General features: G+C 41.3%; 1 protein-coding gene across 1 annotated transcript in view; it reads right to left on the bottom strand.

The window, feature by feature from the left end:
- Window positions 1-17,323, bottom strand: part of Snx7 (sorting nexin 7) — an 82,283-nt gene extending 64,960 nt beyond the window's left edge. Inside the window, exon 1 of the mRNA XM_028890155.2 lies at window positions 17,123-17,323. Coding sequence (XP_028745988.2) covers window positions 17,123-17,284 — 162 coding nt within the window. The 5' untranslated portion in view covers window positions 17,285-17,323. The remainder of the gene's footprint in view (window positions 1-17,122) is intronic.
- Between the last annotated feature and the right edge of the window lie 1,742 nt (window positions 17,324-19,065).

Consider the following 19,065-nt stretch of genomic DNA (forward strand, 5'->3'; position numbering starts at 1 on the left):
GACATAAATAACTGAGAAAACATAGGTGTTTGAAAAGATACACAGAAACAATTAACCCATTTAACCTTTTGTGGTTGGTGAGTTTGGGTAATGGATCCTTAACACATGTTCTTCTCTAACAAAGGATTCCCTTCCACCATTCTTCCACCCTGTCTTCTCCCCCTTCCTTCCCTCTCAAATTTGAAACATGTACATTATCTTATAGTCTTTGAAGCATTGGAAAAAACAGCCTTTTCATTTCTTTCTCCCAGACACGACAGCAGAAGGGACATGATCTCGACGAAAAAAATCTCTTCTTGAATTATATTTAATACCCTTTCCACTGCCAATTCAATGAAAACACACACAAACACAAAACCAAGAAAACCAAGATCTGAATATATAATAAAGAAAGCTTAGTGCATTGCTAGAATTCATTACAGTCTGTCTTGACAACAAAGCAACAGTCCCTTTTAGAGAGAATGTTGAAGTAACTTCTGAAACGAATATATTAGCATGGCCGAATCATCCACAAGTTAAATGCAGGTTTCCTGTGGTTATTCTTGGTTCTTTAATTGTTTCTGTTATCAGTTCATCATGTACCCCACCACTCCCAAATCCTCCAAACTCATATGTTGAAGACCTACACCTAATACCTTTGAATGAAACTTTATTTAGTGAGAGCGTCTCTGTGTATTCATGCATGTTTATGTGTGTGCGGATGCTCTTATGTGGGGCACAAATGTGTTTGAGGGTGTGACTATATGGAGTACAGACAACAGTAGGAATTGTTCCTCAGGAGCTATTTACCTCCTTTTAGACAACATCTTTTGTATCAGACCTCTCCAAGGAGGGTAGGCTGACTGTCCTGGGAGCACCAGGACCTGTCTTTATCCCCCTAGCTCTATGCATGTAGCCAGATCTAGCCTTTTCTTTCTTTCTTTCTTTCTTTCTTTCTTTCTTTCTTTCTTTCTTTCTTTCTTTCTTTCTTTCTTTTTTTTTTTTTTTTTTTTTTTTTTTTTCTTCTTCCTTCTTCTTCTTCCTTCCTTCCCTTCTCCTTCTCCTTCTCCTTCTCCTTCTCCTTCTCCTTCTCCTTCTCCTTCTCCTTCTTCTTCTTCTTTTGTTGTTGCAAACGTGTTATTTTGGGAATCAAATGAAGACTGAACAGCTGAGTGATCTCTCTATCCCTGACAGGTTCTTTATAGAACTAATTATATTTAAGTAAGTTCATTTGGCCTAGAGTGCCTGCATTGATCCTGTAGAAATTCAGACACCAGTACCCACATAAGGTGGCTCACAACTCCCTGGAACTCTAGCTCCAGGGGATCCAACACCTCTGGCTTCCATGGGAACCACCCCATCACCTCCACCCGCCAACCCACCCATACACACAAAACCCCACACAGACAGTAAAAATAAATCTTTAAAAATAAAATAAGTTCATTAAAGTGACAGCTAATTTAATATAACTGGTATTTTTGTAAAAGGTATTTTGTAAAACAAGGAAACATACATAGTGGGGAAAAAGAGGAAGAAACATAAAGCCAGCTATGAATAAGCCCAGGTGAGGGGCAAGGGATAGGTTTTACCCTCACAGCCCAAGAAGGAAGCCTTAGAAGTATTGGCCTTCAGATCTGGAAATGCACCATTTTTTTGTTGTTGACATGCCCAATCTGTTGATAATTTGTTATAGCAGCACTAGCAAACTAATATGGTGTTTCTACATCTGCCTTTGCACATAGTGAAAGCTTCAGGATAAAAGGTCATCCTTGATCTATCCTTTTCCTATTCCATAGGTTCATACCCAACTCTAGTAATGATTCCTAGAAGAGGTCTCTGACTCCTTCCCAGTTTCCAAACTCTACAACTGAAATAAATGAAATCCACAACTGAAATTTAAAATCCAGAAGGGCTTATCAATGGTCGAATGTCCCGAAGATAAACACCAAAAGAAACACATTCACAGTTGAGCCATGACCTCTCCGCACGGTGTCCTTTCTTAATATCCACCACTAACAAGCTACTTGGGATCTCTCATGAATATAACATGAATTGCTCTGATAATGCTAAATCGCATCCACCATCTGTGCGCAAGCAACGATTTTCTTTTTACAAGTAGAGGGGGAAGAGAAATCAGTGTGAGAAGTGTGATAAATCAGAATACTGGCATGAAAAGGCCATGCAAATAAAATTGCTGAGGCAGGAGAAACATGCACACCAAGAGACATCTGGTTTAAAAAAAAAAAAAAAGCACCGTCAAGTGGAAGGAGTTTGGGAAGCCGTTGTAAAGAGGGACACTCATCTTGATAGGCCTAAATTTAGGCTTGCCAGCTGTGTTTTGATTTACAAATCCTTCCAATCTGCCTGCTTATAATAATAATAATAATAAAAATAAAGAAGACAGACCCAGGAAGAGTGCTGAAGATGTGATTGGAGGAAATGTTACCACTACAGTTTTCTATAATAGAGCACACAACATGCTAATCTTGTTTGACATAATTTCCATTTCTCAGTAGTGTATACATCCTTGCAAGCACATACCACAATTCATTTATCCATTCCTCAGTTTCCTTTATCTTTTAATATCTAACCAGTGTTGCCTTGGATATGGTTGCATTCCCTTGGGCTCTGTGCACTACAATAACATTCGGAACAAAGACGTAATTTTACTTGACACAATTGTACATAATTTTACTTGACACAAATTTCCTTCCTGGAGAAAACAAAACAAAACAAAACATGCTATGTAATTACAGTATGCTTTGTCTCTAACCAAGCTCAGGGGGAGATTTAATTATCAGTGTGATGGTATTGAAAGGCAATGAGATCCTGACTTTCCTGAAGTTTAATTTCTCATTTGCAGTCTTTTAGAAAGGTCATCTATTACCTGGGAACCCACAGTAGGAAGGCTATGAATGTCCCTACTCTTTGAAAATGTTGTACTTATTGTGGGGTGGGGCTGTGCATACTGCAGCCTGTGTGTGGAAGTCAAGGAACAAATTTTAGGAGCCAGTTCTCTCTGTCCACTGTGAGCTCTGGGGATTGAACTCCATCATCAGACTCCAATAGCAAAGTCGTTCATCTGCTGAGCCATCATACCAGTCCACACACTGCTCTATCAATAGATTCCTGCAGTTCTCGCAGGGCTACATTAGTTCTCTAGAGAGTAGGGTAAAAGAAGGGACTCTGCACTTTGCCGCCTGCATTCTGAGGTCACATGTCAACTCAGTTTTCCATATCATACATCACGAATGAAAGCAGCAAGACGCCCTCACCAGATGTGGCTTTCTGATCTCAGAAAAGCCAGCCTCCCCATTCATAATTTTCTTCTCCATAAATTGATCAATCTCAGGTATTATATCATAGCAACATAAAAAAAAAAAAACATAGTACATTAAAAGAAAGAAAGAAAAAAATCCATCCAGTTGGGCAGAGCTAATTTCAATTCAAGTTTAGACCAGAGTTGTGAATTTGATCAAGTTACTTGGCTTTTCTGACCTTCAAGTTTTCAGTTGGAAACTCTCAGAACAATCAAGGAGAAGGTAATAAATAAATAATAAATATGACGTATGCAATATGTGCTTGAAGGTCCTATATACATTATCTTTGTCACTAACAAAACAAACAGTAAATATTTGGGGATTCTTTGGTTATCTGTTCTCTGTTAAAATATTTTCAACTTGGCCACTATAATGTAAAATTGGTTACAGACTATATATAAATGAATGTGTGAACCTGTGTTCTAATAAACCCTTATTTACAAAAATGAGTCCAACTGTGTCTACCCTTATTTATGTTATAGACACTGTATAGATGGCTACCAGATCTGTAAACTTCATCTTAAATGCAACGGAATATTCTATTAGATTCATATTTTTTTAAATTTTTTTGCAGTGATGAGATTGAACCCATGGTATTATTTATACTAGCATATGATCATTCACTTTGTGTTACATTCTCAACACAAAACTCATCCTAAAAATTAAAAAAAAAATACTACATTTAAGTATGATAAAGAAACAGTCCTGATTAATGGGGGAAAAATTCTACAAGTTGTCTTTGTAGCTTTCTCATAGAATTTACAAATACACACTAGGTTTTTTTGTTTTTGTTTTTTAAAGATTGGCATCCACATGTGTGCCTCAGTAACCAAATCTGCTCTATGGTTTCAAAGCTATTTGCACCAGCGATGCTAGGTCTGCACATGATCACAGGCCTACTGAAACAGCCTTTTTAAAGCCAGTCTGGGGTGTTGGATGCTCACAGAAAACATCAGCCAACGCCAACTTTCCAATTGTGAATTCAGCGATGACTAACTGGAAACAGAATAAGCCAGGACAAATTCTCCAACCAGAACTTCTAAAGAGGCTGACAGCACGGATGCTACCGACACATGGCTACACAATGCTGCACACTTGACTAGAATGTGTAGGCAGAACAGGGTCCCGTGGGCTGCGCTCTTAACAGTCATGGGTAAGAGGAACCTGATAACAATAAACTAAAAACACTCCCCTAAACAAAGAGGTGGCCTTGGCAGACATTTTCCAAGGAAAGGGCCTTGATCTCACACATTTATAGATCATTTCTGGGGAGACTCAGTATGTGCTTATACACACACTAGAAAAAAACAACAGACAACTCAAATAGGCACACTCAATGTTTTCATTTCCTAGTCATTCTAAGTAAACTGGTACACAAAACGATTCATTCAAAAAAGGGAATTATGCATGAGGTACGGCATTTAGGAAACATTCACAGATTTTTGGTATCTTTCTCAATAATAACTGAGAAATATATGTTCTTATTTCAAATTAAAAGTACCCTTCATCCTAAATTTTATCACCAGAGGGCCTCCTCTGAGTGCATGAAAAATTTTGCTATATCCCATACTGAACTAAGTAGTTACATTCTCCACCTAGACTACCAGTACAGTAAACAAATGAACCCTACAAAAATAAGACCATCCCCCTGTGATGCAAAGACAAGCTTTGTTGATCAAAAACAGGAGGAAGAATCCATGAAGAAAGGAGTAGGTCCTAGTGAAGCAGGAGCCTCACTGGGGCCAGGGATGAAGGAGCAGGAAGGAAGAGTGCTGTAAAACTGTCTTTGAGAGGGAGGGCTTTAAGGAGGCTTTGTGAAGAGTCACTGTGTACAACACTGGCGCAGGAAAAATACAGTAAGAGATGATTAAGGCCAAGGCAAAACAAAACAAAACAAAAGATAAACACTGAAGGAGCAGACTGGAGATAGATGGACGAATCATGGCTTTTGATGAAAGAATAACCGACAAAAACAGTTGAAATACCCTGGGTTAGACTTCCAGATAGTCATATCTTTGTGTTGTAGGTCTTTGCGAGTGAGGGGATAACTCCAGAATAAAGGATGTCCTTGAAATCCAACAGCAAGGTTTCCGTTACATAGCTGCACGATACTGAGTAGCTGTGTCTTCGGTGTGGTCTTACTGGGACTATGAACGGACATGAGCCAGTGGGATGCAATGAATCATAAAACTAATGCAGCTACACTTCCATGATGTATTTCCTAATGGGAAATTTTCTGTTTTAAAAATATTTAACACTTTATTACAAATTTGGTTTCTGCCGGGCGGTGGTGGCGCACGCCTTTAATCCCAGCACTCGGGAGGCAGAGCCAGGCGGATCTTTGTGAGTTCGAGGGCAGCCTCATCTACAGAGCAAGATCCAGGATGGGCACCAAAACTACACATAGAAACCCTGTCTCAGAAAAACAAAACAAAACAAAAAACAAAACCAAACAAACAAAAAAACAAATTTGGTTTTCTTTTTTCAGAAAGACCCAATGTATTAACTGCGGAAAAGTTTTCTACAGAACCAAAGTTAGAGGAAGCAGGAGTCATCCTATGAGAGGACTATATCACCTGTTAACTGCCTGGCAATTTGCAATGCCCTTTTGTGGAAGGAAGATCACTCAAGAGGTCTGAGCAGAGACTTGCTTTGGACAGGGGATGTATCTGAACAGAAGATTCCAGAACCACTGCCCATTTCCATCAGTGTATGTGTTCTTTTCCCTCTGACACAAGAACAGTGTGTCCCAGTTATCAGTTACTTCCTTAGAATGGAGTCAAAATGAAGCAGAGCTATGCGGCCCACTCAAAGGCTATCAGAGGACCACAGTTCAGCCTTGACAGACAGGGTCACAAGCAAGAAATAAGTGTTTATTGTAAGAAAACCCCTGAGACTTGAGATTGCTGAGCTATGGCACACCCTAGTGAATAGAGAAGATGCCCAAGGAGTTAAAAGGGACATCCACATTTGACTAGCTCAACCTTTCTACAAGAAAAACAACTGGCATTCTTTGTTTCTTCTTCTTTTTTTTTATTTTGAAGAGTCACCAGCCAAGAATCTGACAAGATTTTTTTTTTAGTCACAATAGCAAGGTTTTTATTTTAATTTGAAACAGACCTTATATTGTTCAGATTTCATTTTAAATAATGAGACTGTTTTCCTTCTTAAAACACACACACACACACACACACACACACACACACACACACACACACACGGCTGGGCGGTGGTGGTACACGCCTTTAATCCCAGCACTCCGGAGACAGAGCCAGGAGGATCTCTGTGAGTTCCAGGCCAGCCTAGGCTACCAAGAGAGTTCCAGAAAAGGCTCAAACCTACACAGAGAAACCCTGTCTCGAAAAACCAAAAAACCAAAACAAAAACAAAAACAAAAAAACCATACACACACACACACACACACACACACACACACACAGGACTACAATTTATATCATAACAATAAAAACACCTATGTGTCCAGGAATGACAGCACAGGCCTAAGATTCTAGCACTAAGGAGAAAGAGGGAGAGGAATTCTCAGTTCAAGGTCAGGCTGGGCTACATAAGATCTTGCCTCAAACAAAACAAAATCTAACAAAAATACAAATTGATAGTAAAATAAATAATTTTACATTATGAACAAACATACAAAAATGCACTTCAGAAACATTACATTAGTCATGGTGCCTTGGACTGTAATCTCAGCACTCAGAAGGTGGAGACAAACAGACTGAGAGTCTGGGTCCAGCCTGAGACATGTAAAAGACCCTGTCTCAAACAAAACAAAACAAAAATGTCCCAAATAAGTCAGATATAAAATTCCATATATGGTATGGTTCTATGCATAAGAAATAATCTGAGGAAATAAATCTCTGAAGACAAAAAAAAAAAAAAACCCACTAAATTAGTAGATGGATTTTGCTGGATGTTATGATAGATTTTATTGGGGACATGAAAATGTCCAAAACAGTTTACATTGACTGTACCATACAATTAATTGACTTAAGAAATTATCTCCCTCACAACAATGAGTGAATTTTAGTGTATGTAAAATACACATCAATGAAGTTGGCCTTTAAAAGGAAAGAGGAAATATATCAAGTATTAGCACTTCCCAAAGTAAACATGAAAAATAAAGGAGCTAGAGAGGTGGCTCAACAGTTAGGAGCATGTACTGCTCATCCAGAGGACCCAAAATCAGTTCACAGCACAACAGCCATGGGATCTGATGCCCTTTTCTGGTTACCAGGGCTTCTACATCTCTCTCTCTCTCTCTCTCTCTCTCTCTCTCTCTCTCTCTCTCTCTCTCTCTCTCTCAATAATAAATAAATAAAACTTAAAATTATAAATTGATTATTCTTTTGTATTTTAAATACTACTGGTTTAATTTTCTGATTTTACTGTGTTCTAGTGATTTTTATAAACCTGCTAATAATCTTATTTTCCTTTTTTTTTTATCTACACTACAAGTAACTTTGTGTTGTCTGTCATGGTTGATATATACACTACCAAAGTTAATCAAATATTCTGTTTAAAACAGGCAACTTATTTTCATGACACAATTCTTCACCAACTTGTAGGGAAACCTTAAAATACATATATATCTCAAGAGATTATGTCAATGCTTAATGTTTATTTGAGCATCTTCTTTGGAGAGTACAGAGTGTAGATAAACAAACACATGGAGGGGGTGAATTCTGAGTTTTCTCATAATCATCTAGCCACTTGGAAAACTGAAATAGGCTGTCACTTCAGAAATGTGCCAGGGGACATCAGTAAGTCCCTCAAGGATAAAAACAAAAAACTCCAGAGAGTAAGATATTCTTTTCAGACTTTGGGGTCTAAACACTGTTGATGACAGCTTACCTAAATATATATAATAATCTTCTCCACTGTTGTGGAGCAAGGAGATAGAAACAGACAAACACTTGTGTCTCATTAAAGGAGCTGCTGTCCCATTGCCTGTGAAGGTCTCTGTTGTGGAATATTATTTTAAGGTATGTTACATTTGTTTATGTTGTAGAAGACTTGTTTAATGATGCAAAGATATGCTGCATTTTTTATGTTGCTTTTGTTTAACTCTGTAAAGCTGTGTGTGTTACTTTGCCTGTCTAAAATACCTGATGGTCTAATAAAGAACTGAATAGCCAATAGCAAGGCAGGAGAAAGGATGGGTGGGGCTAGCAGGCAGAGAGACTAAATAGAAGGAAAATCTGGGAGGAAAAAGAAGAAAGAGCAAGAGAACAAGGAGAGGAGGATGCTAAGGACCAGCCAAACAGCAACACAGCCAGCCATGAAGTAAGAGTGAAAGTAAGATACACAGAAGTAAGAAAAGGAAAAGGCCCAGAGGCAAAAGGTAAAGAAGATAATTTAAAGTTAAAAAAAAAGTGGGCATAAAACAAAACAAAATAAGCCAAGCTAAGGCCGGGAATTTATAATTAAGAATAAGCCTCGGTGTGATTTATTTGGGATCTGGGTGGCAGCCCCCCCAAAAGAGCAAAACAAAACAAAACAAAAAAACAAAAAACAGGTCTCTGCCCTTTTCTGCACCTGATTTCTCAGCCTTCAGATTTGTTCTGCAAACTAGCCATCCCTTACCATTTTACTCCTTTCTTTCCAAAGTCACCTTCCAGCCTTCTAATCAAGCCTTCTAAGTCAGGTGTTAGTGACTTACTTTCTCAAGAACAGAGAGATTGTTGATGATTCTCCTGCCATTTATACACCTTGCATTTGTCTCTTCTCATACAACAAAAGAGGGGACTTTATCCAGGATCTAGGCTCAACCCAGCTCTCTGTCATCTGGCAATAATTACTCATCACTGATTAAGACTAATTTGTTTTCCTTCTCCTTAGTTTAGTATCTGGCTTGGAAAGAACAATATAATGCAAATGACCTTTACTGAAACCCAGATCATTAGCAAATTACTGTTAATAATTGGGTTTATAAATTTAAAAATGTCAAGGCCCATATCATTTGCTAATACAAATGCATACTAAATACCAAACATTCTCTATTTAATTGTCTTACTCTCCTACCTTCAGTGACCTTAGCTTATTGGAAACAAGTGAGCAATAAAAGATTTACAGAGAAGAAAAATTTATCTATTTACAGGGTAGAATTCATTGAAATTCCACCATGCCCAACAGTGTCACAGAGAGCACAGAACAGAAAGAAATTAACTGTATGTATAGAAAAAAGAGTAATTCTGACAGGAGGCAGTTCTAAGCTGCACCATAAATAGCAAGAAGGATGTTTTTTGTTGCTCCAATAATAATTATAAAGAAATAAAAACTAGAGTCAGCTCATGAGTGGCAAGCACACGGACCTAGATCACCACCAGAGAATCCTGTTCCAGGTGATTCTAAGTCATCCTTTCTGGAATGGGTTCTATGATGCTGCATTTTAAACAGCTCCTAAGATATGCACTTCATCCTCAGGACACTGAGTTAAAGGGGTAGAGAAAGGGCAAAACTAGTGCATGTCCTGATCAAGAACCTTGACCAGAATGCTCACCACCCACCCAGGTGTGGAAGCACACTCAATAGAAGACAGGCAGAAGATGTGGTCAATAAACACCCTAAGGCTCTGTCAATCATTCTTAGGGGATACCATGTAAGTAACTACTTAGATGGGACAGTGAGAGTCCAAAGCAGCCCTAATTCTAAAGGCAGAAATATAAAAACAGGCTTGAGGCATAGCTCAGTGATTGAGTAGACTTGCCTTGTAAGTGAGAGAACTGGAATTCAGATGCCAGAACCCACACACACGCAGGGTGGGCATGGAAACCCAACTGTAATCCCAACAGAGATAGTAATACCCAAAGCAAAATGACAAGCATGAGCAGCCATATCAGTGAGCTCCGGGTTTGATTGAGAGACTCTAGCTCAAGGAACAAGGTGGAGACACAATCAAGGATGGCTCCCAGCATCAACCTAGGGCCTCCACACACATGCATATGCATACTTACATACACACAAAAAAACCCATGTATACACACATACATGGAAAATGGGAGGGAAAAAACAGAATGACAGAATGACGGAGCCATTTCCTATACACGGGCAGATATGGGGAGTGAGTAGTGTATAAATGCAAGGCAAACATGGGGTACTGTGTCCTATCTGCCTCAGGAACTATGATACAGACGGCAGAAAATTAATGGAAGAGAGAACAGATTGGTCTGCCCTTCCTGATTGCAGACACAATGAGAGCAGCCACCCTATGCTCCCACCATTATGTCTTCCCACCCTAACAGACTGCATCCCTCCTAAACTGTAAGCCAAAACAAGTCCTTCCTCCCTGAAAAAAGAAATGAGAGGCTTGGAAAGAGACACACTGAGAATTAAGGTGTGGAGGGCTATTATTCACCATGGGCATTAAACTGAAGGACTGGGAAGAACTATCAACTTAAGATTTTTTTTTTTTCCAAGGCCGCTCCAGTAGATTTGGCATGTAAAAATTCCATTGTAACCCCCTCTCACTGGTAAAAAGGGACAGTTCAACAGTCACACCCTGCTTTCCTCTGAGACCATTAGTCATCTGGCTTGCACTAACATTTTCAGTGACAGGACTCAGGCTGGCACGATGTAATCCTTCTCACTTCAGAAATGACAACAAGAAAACTCAACTTTGAACTGAGTGAAACTTGACTGATTTTTGGCCCTGTGGTTCCTGATTGTGCCTGTCAAACTGCAAATACTTAATCTACCCAGACCATAATGATTCTTTACAAAGAATAAAGAATAAAACCCAAGTCTTTCCTGAGCTAAAGTACTTTGCTTCATCAAAAGGCTGTCTTCACAGTCATGGTGACCCGAAGAACCTCAGAGGGTCACACGCATGCACACAGGCACACACACACCATATAGAAAAACGTCAGCTCCAGGGTCAACAGAAGATGATGGCATTGGTTCCCAACTAGACCTCAACAGCTTCTCAGCCTCTACCTTAACACAACATCTGCATTTGGAGATGAGACAGCATTCCTTTGCCATTTCTGACACAGTCTATCAACGCCTCCCCACAGCCCTGTCAAAGAAGGAGGATGAACATCCTCAGACGAGGCACACACACTTCAGGTTATAGCACTGCCAACACTCCTTGTGACCTTGGAAAGTGACATTTTGTTTCGATGCAGCAGTTCTGTGGCATTTGTGTGTATTGATCTTCCAGGCACCAAAATCCATAGGAAATGCTTACCCATAAAACAGTCCTATAAAAAGTTCTCTTGCAACTTAGTCTGAAGTTTCTTCCTTTAATATTATAAGTGATCACATATGCTAACTCAGCCAGCGAACCTGGGGGTTTCATCCTTTTCTTCCCATCCTTCACTTAGGGAAGAAGATACAAGAGCACTTCACATATAAGAGCCGTGATTGCACCGAGTGGGATTTCCAGTGGGTGGAACAGAAACAGTCTTAGATCAGCTCTATAGTCACTCAGTCTCTCCCTCCTCTCCCTCCCTTCTGCTCTTATCTCTCTGAGCCACAATAAAGAAGCAGGCCTTAGGAAAAGAAACATTCATTGAATCCTCATACTTACTGTTTCTCCTCATCTGAGTGGTTGCCATCAAATGACCTTCCCCAGAGAAGTTTTGAGCTTGTCCTGGATCTCACTCTGTAGTCCAGTCCGGCCTTGAACTCACAGAGATCTGCCTGGCTCTGCCTCCTGAGTGCTGGGATTAAAGGTGTATGCCACCACCGCCCGGCAATTTCCTAATTTTCTAATCATTAGAGTCAAGATTTCATATACAGGCAAGGGAGGTTGTCTCTGGTCCTAACCACTAAGATTATGCCTTGGGTGTATTTTCACTTATAATGACCTCAGTGTAACCTTACCAACTGGAGGCCTTAGCCTGTGTTTCCGACAGGATAGCTTTGGAAAGCAAACAGTACCCCACCGGACAAAGGGGACTGTGGTCCCTTTTATGAACTGGCCTTGGAACCAGTGCAGCACCATTTCCATCCTACCATATTGGTCAAGATGGCCACACCCTCCCCACCTCCAGATTCCAGGACAGAGACACAGATCCCACTGCTTGATAGAAGGATGGTGGGTTGCATCATAGATGAACATGTGAAAACAGAGATAAAAAGTGGTTATCTTTATCTGAAGCTACTCTCTACCTTTTGGTACAATGTATGGTCTAATCAAGTTATCCTTCATTTCCAACTCGGGCTCCATCCCTCTATGAGCTTATGTTAGAAGGCTTGTCCCTATGATGCTGTCACCTTGGCAGCTTCCCTGGTGGTGGTGGGGGGGGGGCATATGCATGCTATCCAAGGAAGGTAAAGGGGAACTGGGAAAGCAGGCTCCATGTTGTCTCCCTCCCTCGCTACAACCCTGCTGGAGGTAGCTGCGTTGCTTTATAAGTTCCTTTGGTCCTTTCTCCACAACTCCAGCCTTGAGTCGTTTCTATACTTCATCCCTTTCAAGCAGAACAATGCTAATGGCTTTTCGTTACTATCAGACTTTATGTGCTTCCCTGGGCTTTACTGTTCCTTAATACAGACAAAAAGTTCTATAAATAATTCCTGCATTGATATCTCATTTAAAGTATTACAGAAAATTCTGATTTTTATCAGGGTGATGTCTGATAGAGCATTTAACACAAAACAAAGATTGGGTAGACAAACACGAAATATGTAGATTTCTGTATGTATGTCTGTATGCATGTATGTAGTTCTAGTATCTTCTAAATGCTTGACAGACTTGCTGGCTAGTATAGTATGTCCCTCTGTCATGGCTGTGCTTTTACTATGGTCTGAGGAACTTTTTGTCAGTGTGTGCTTACTGAGGAGGGGGGGGGGGTCATGGAACCCACAGAAGATTGGATCCACTGGGACATCCTTAGATTTAAAGGAGTACTCATGGAACCCTGACTTGCTTCTTTCAAGAGGTTCTTTAATATAAATCAAGACTGGGGACTTTCCTGGTCCCTCTGGCTTCCTGTCTGATAATGTGATAGTTCTCTTCTTCCCTTGTATGTCATCTATATGATGACATTCACGGGAGGCCTTCTCCACAGCTGAGCTGATAATCATCTCATGTCCCGAGCCTCTGGCACCCTGTGGTCAGTAAACTTTTATTCATAAAGTGATTCAGCCTTAGGGATTCCATAATAGTAATGAAAAAAACCTACTATCTTTCAAAAATAACCTCTTCTATGATAATGTGTTTTCCTTCAAACTTAAAACTTCAAAATAAAATATCTGTTACTAAACTTCTATTTAATCATAAATAATCTTAAATTTTCCATATTCGTATGAGACATATTGGCTTTTACTAATCATCTCTTTCTTTCCAAAGTTTATGAACAAAACACAAAATGATCCATCCATGGCTTTGCTAGAGATTAAAAACAGGACTATGCCTTATCTTTCAGAACCCCTTTATGGTCCATTTTTAAGGACTTATTTTATTCTTAATTCATATGAATATATGTGTGTCTGCTCGTGTGTATGTGTATATGTGGAAGTGCCCATGGAGGCCAGGATCTCTTGGAGTTACAGGTCGTGAGCTACCTGACATGGATGCTAGGAACTGACCTCAGGTCCTCTGCAAGAGCACCAACTGCTCTTAACTGGGGCATCTCTCCAGCCCCGGTCTATTATTTTTTAAAAACATATTTACCTAATTGTATTTGGAGGTAGAAGCTACACTTCTCAAAAATCAGTAGATGTGATGGTGTATAAAAAAAATAAGGACAGTTTATGTGTACTATAATTTTCACAAAACTAGTGAATTTCCCCCCTAAAAGTAGAGAATTCGAACTGTCATGGTGGCTCCTCAGATAAAGTGCTTGCCACACAACATGAGTACTAGAGCTCTGATCCCCAGAACCAAAAGGGCTGGGTTGGGTTGGCAGTGGTCTGCCTATTAATTCCAACATGGGAGACAGAGAAAGGGACTCACTGAAGCAAGCTGAATACCCAAATGCCAGCTCTGGGCTCAGTGAGTGACCTTGTTTCAATGTCCATGGTGGAGAATGAAGAAGGAAGACACCTAATGTCAACCTCAGGTCCTGTGCACATGCACATGTAACCATAAACATGCAGACAACACACACGTATAGCACGGGTCTACGTATGCAAAAGAAAGCAGAGAATTGGCCTCTTTTCATTAGTATTTCTCTTTCATTTCTTTGTGGCCAAGTTACAAGACAATTTTTAGCATGATTGCTGTCATTTGCATATGTTTTCTTTTTACTTTATTTCCTTGTCTTGTTGGTTATGTTCTCTGTTTTCTTTTCAAACACCTGTTGTTACTTTTAAAAATCAATACCTGTTGCATTTCCAATGTTTTTTTCAAAGCTCGGATCAATTACTCCTTGGCAAATTTTTGAAAACTCAATGCCCCCCACTTTCTTTTTCTCTCCATTCCTCCTGGTATATGTTACCACTTAGTGTTTGTCCTAGCTTGCCATCTAGGCTTCAAGACTATGATAGGAAGAAACAGATATTGCATGTTTTTCCTAGAAGGAGGGAAACCATGTTTTCCTGGGAGAAAATGTCAGTCAAAGTTCTTATTCTTTTGATTAATTCTGGAAGGGACAGTAGTTATACATTCACAAACAGTCTAAGGAGAAAATGTGACTATAAGTGTGAATGTCACCAATCTTACATGAGTAAGGGACAGTGAGAGCTGGCTTCACAAGCACTGGGCAGACCCCATCCGAGAGTAGGCTGCACAGTAGTAAAGCTCCAGAGAGGCTGAAGAGGGAGATGGCAAAGAGTGGTTCCAATGGAGTCTTTCATAATTTTGTTTGTCTAATTGTGGTTAACAGTTGAAAGTTTTAACCCCTTGGAATAAGCATAGAGTAAATGTTTTTTTCAGCATGGTACTTTCTTTCGACTTTAACTAGTATTACACCCTTACTTTTCAACTTCTAAGGACATAGTTCTTAACTTTCCCTAGGCAACAAGTACATGAAGTTATGTAGCAGCAAGTCGGGTTGGTGCAGGTGTACAAGCCTGAAACATACAATTCTGGAAACCCATCTTTTTAAAAGAATACAAAACCACCAGGACATCATTATGAGGAGAGTATGACTCCTAGTAATAACCTCTAAAAGGAAACCTCAGCAAATGACTGGAATCCTGGCAGTTCCTTTATTCTGCTACTGCTTGAGGCAGTTTGATAGGAATGCTCATTCACAGGTCTCCTGGCTGCAACATGCCTTTCCCCTCTCACCTAGACCATCTAACGCCAGCAATCCCCAGCATTCCCATAGACCCAAGCCAATGAACAGCTCCTCCATCTCAGACCATCTCAGAATCATCTCGGACCACAGGGACTCCCTGAGACAAGGATTCTAAAGGACAGAAGCTAGGGGGAGAGGCTACCTGAGAGTTCACAGCAATTCCAGGTGATTCTGATATACAAGCTCCAATCCCAACACCTCTCCCTCAATTCTGGAACTTCCACACTGATCTGAACATAAAGTATGTGGGTAATGGGGGTGGGGTGGGGGGTGAGGGTACTGGGTCACTGGATAGCTCAGTAGAGAGAGTTGCTTGCTGCAGGGCCTGGGGACCTGGGTTCAATCCCCCAGAGCCCACATGATAGAAGGAGAGGAGACAGAATGCAGGCAGTGCTCTGGTCGCCATCAGTGCAGCAGGGCGCGCACGCGCGCGCGCACACACACACACACACACACACACACACACACACTCACGAAAGCGCGCGCAAATAAATACAAATAAAATAAATTTTAAAGCAGTATTGAAACTAAGCATAAAACAATCCCAATTTTACAGTTTAAATAAATGGAAAAGCTAAGCACACAGAACTGTGATCAAAGTCTACAGAGAACGCAACTGGGTGGAGCACTCCGTAGGCGCTAAAGGGTGCAGACTGAAGTTTGTGAGCTGGGCACTGGAGTCCAAGTGTTCTGGTTCCTTGCTAACTTCTGTTTGACGCTCATTAAGTAGGTAGGCCGTTTAAACATCTCAGGGTAACATGTAACTACTGCACAGACGCCCCAGTCATTGATAGGAAGTTCCCAGTGAGTTCAAGGCTTCCATTAGTGGCACCTTTGAGAAACACAGGACTGTGCCACATGAAAGGTATTTTTGTTTGGAACTTTTCAGAAAGTGCAAGTTTCAGGCCACAGGCACCCAAAGCAACCACTAATGCCCATAAGTCCATTTCGGTCCAAGCATAATACTAGCCAGGGAGAGCCTCTGAGGCTAAATTTCCAAGCAAATGTGAAGGAAATATGCAGACTGGAGCTGGGGTTTGGACCATAGTTAACTGACCACCTCCCCCACCCCACCCCAGGTCGCCCCCCCCCCCGCCATAAAAAAAAAAAAAAGATAAAAAGATTAAAAAACAACTCCAGCTCTTCCTGTAGTGGAGGCCAGGCTTTCTTCTGCTGAAAGGATTTCCACACCTAAGGGTCACAGGATTCCAGCCTCTCTTAGGGTGTGACTCAACTCTCCCATTCACACGTAACAACAGTAAATCAAAAAATCACTTTCCTGCAATAAAGCAATTGCTCTCCTAGACTTCAGGATTGTCAAGAAGCCTGGAGAAGAAGCAGTTTCAGGCCACCCGCCCATATATGATACGGGATGTCCCTGTCAAGGAAGGAAAAAATTGAAAGAGTAGGGGCGGGGAGGTTAAAAAAATCAGAACTTTTGAGACTCCATAAGCCTTGGCCCTGCCTCTGGGAAGGCCAAAGTGCTGAGGAGGGAGCGGCTGATTCAGGCGGGCTGTACCTTCTCCAGCTCGGATTCATCAGGGAGTTGAGTCACCCTGGAACTTTCCCTGGACGCGCCGCCCCCTCCACATTCGCGGCAACGTCCCCTGCCCTCACCTTACTGAACACCTCCAAGTCGTCCTCGTCCTCGTCCAGATCCAGCACGTCGGCCTGCAGCAGGCTGCAGGAACCGCTGCCACCCGGGATCGGGGCGCCGCCCCGCGGGCTCTCACCGACCGCCAGCTCCGAGGAACCCGACGCCAGGCGCTCGCCGTCCATCCCGGCAGTGCGAGCTTCGCCGGCCGCCGCAGCCAGACCGGCTCCCCCCTGCGCTCCCATTGGTTCCCGCGGCGCCCTGCACCTCCCCGGCCGGCCCAGCTCCTGCCCCTCGGCCTTGCGCAGACGCGGAACTGCGGGAGACCGCGGCGCGGAGCCAGGGCGGGCAGAGCGGAATGTGAGTCCCGACCTGGCCTCATGTTGCTGCCCGGCTTGAGATCCCGAAGCTAGGAACCCCCACCAGAGTGGGCAATGAAGACCCTGAGGACTGGAGGTGGCTTTCTTGTTCTGACACAGCCAAGGGCCCCCAGATTTGTGAGTGAGGTGGCAGGAACTGGATGCACAACCAGCTGACCCAGCTTAATTTCCAGTACCTAAAAGTACCCTTTTCCTGGGTTGTGATTTTATAGAGACTAATGCAAAAATTAAAGACACTATAACCTCCTGGTTTTCGATTGATTTTTTTTTTTTTTTGACCCAGTGATTGGACCTTGTGGTCGTTTTACTGTCAAGTCAAGCTGAGACTGAAAAATTATTTTTAGCTACGTTCTAATGTAGCTTTCTCCTAGAAGTCTTCCTGAAGTTAATGTGCAAGAATGTTTCCAAGAGCCAAGGTCCACAGGCAGGCCTGAGTATTCCAAAGAGAAAGAAACAATCTTGCACGCTCCTGCTTTCTGCCAGCGCAAAGCTGAAACTACTTGTTTATTCATTGCTTTTCAGTGCTTATTTCTTAGAGATCCAAAATTAATTAAAAAAAAATTGAATGCAAATTGATATATGTTAGAACTAGCTTCACTTTTTAAAATTTGTTCATCTCAGCCTCTTCTTTTTTCTTCTTTGTTTAAAATTTGCGAGTTAATGAAGATTCCTGTAAGAGCCAGTTATGGTGGTGTATGCCTGGGATTTTAGCACGGGTTAGGCTGAGGCAAGAGGACGTCAGTTTGAGGCCAGCTGATTTTAATACAGGGAAACCCAGGTTGAAAAATACAAAAAAAGAAAAATAGGGAGGGGAAACATAGGTAAAAGGAATTCCCAATTTAAACATTTTGATTTCTGATTATGAGACAGTTCTTCAATGTATTCTCTTTTAACTGTTCGTGGACTTCCTGTATGTTTCAGGAAAGGCCCATGTAGATTTCAGCTCTTCACTAGCCACTTAAATAGACAAATTTGGTTCTGTGCCTTATGGTTTCTGTCCCGCAAACACTCTGTTCTGCCCCTCTTCCAGGAACTATCTATAGTCCCATTAATTTCAGTAAGACTTGTGAAATGACAGTCTGGTTCCAATTTCCCTTGTTTTTATCATATAGCTTGTGTGTGTGTTTCACACATGTGTCTTGTATTCCTTAGGAAACAAATGGTGAGTTTTTAGGTTGAAAACCATGAAATATATTAATAAAGCACATTTACCAGACATGCTCATTCAAAATGGCTCTTTGCTGAGCTCCACCAAGAATGCAAGTTATTAAGACAATTTATGTTTTCCTCTCTAATCTTATTGTAGCTGTGGAGAGAAGTCTGAGGTTTCCAATTTGTAAACTTTGAACCAGGAAACTCTTAATGATACTGTGTGTCACCTAATTACCCCTGAGAACATAGGAAACAGGCTCAGATCAGTTAGAACAAACGGCAGATACACAGCTCAGAGCAGAGCCTAAAATATGCCATGTACATTGGAGCAAATAAATACTTTTGGAGCTGCTGGCTGATTTTGAGAAGCCAAACCACCTTCACTTGTTGCTATAGACACGGATGTCTCTGACATCAGCACTGTGCTATTTTGG

Source organism: Peromyscus leucopus, chromosome 6 (genome assembly GCF_004664715.2).
Source record: "Peromyscus leucopus breed LL Stock chromosome 6, UCI_PerLeu_2.1, whole genome shotgun sequence".
Classification (NCBI taxonomy): Eukaryota; Metazoa; Chordata; class Mammalia; order Rodentia; family Cricetidae; genus Peromyscus; species Peromyscus leucopus.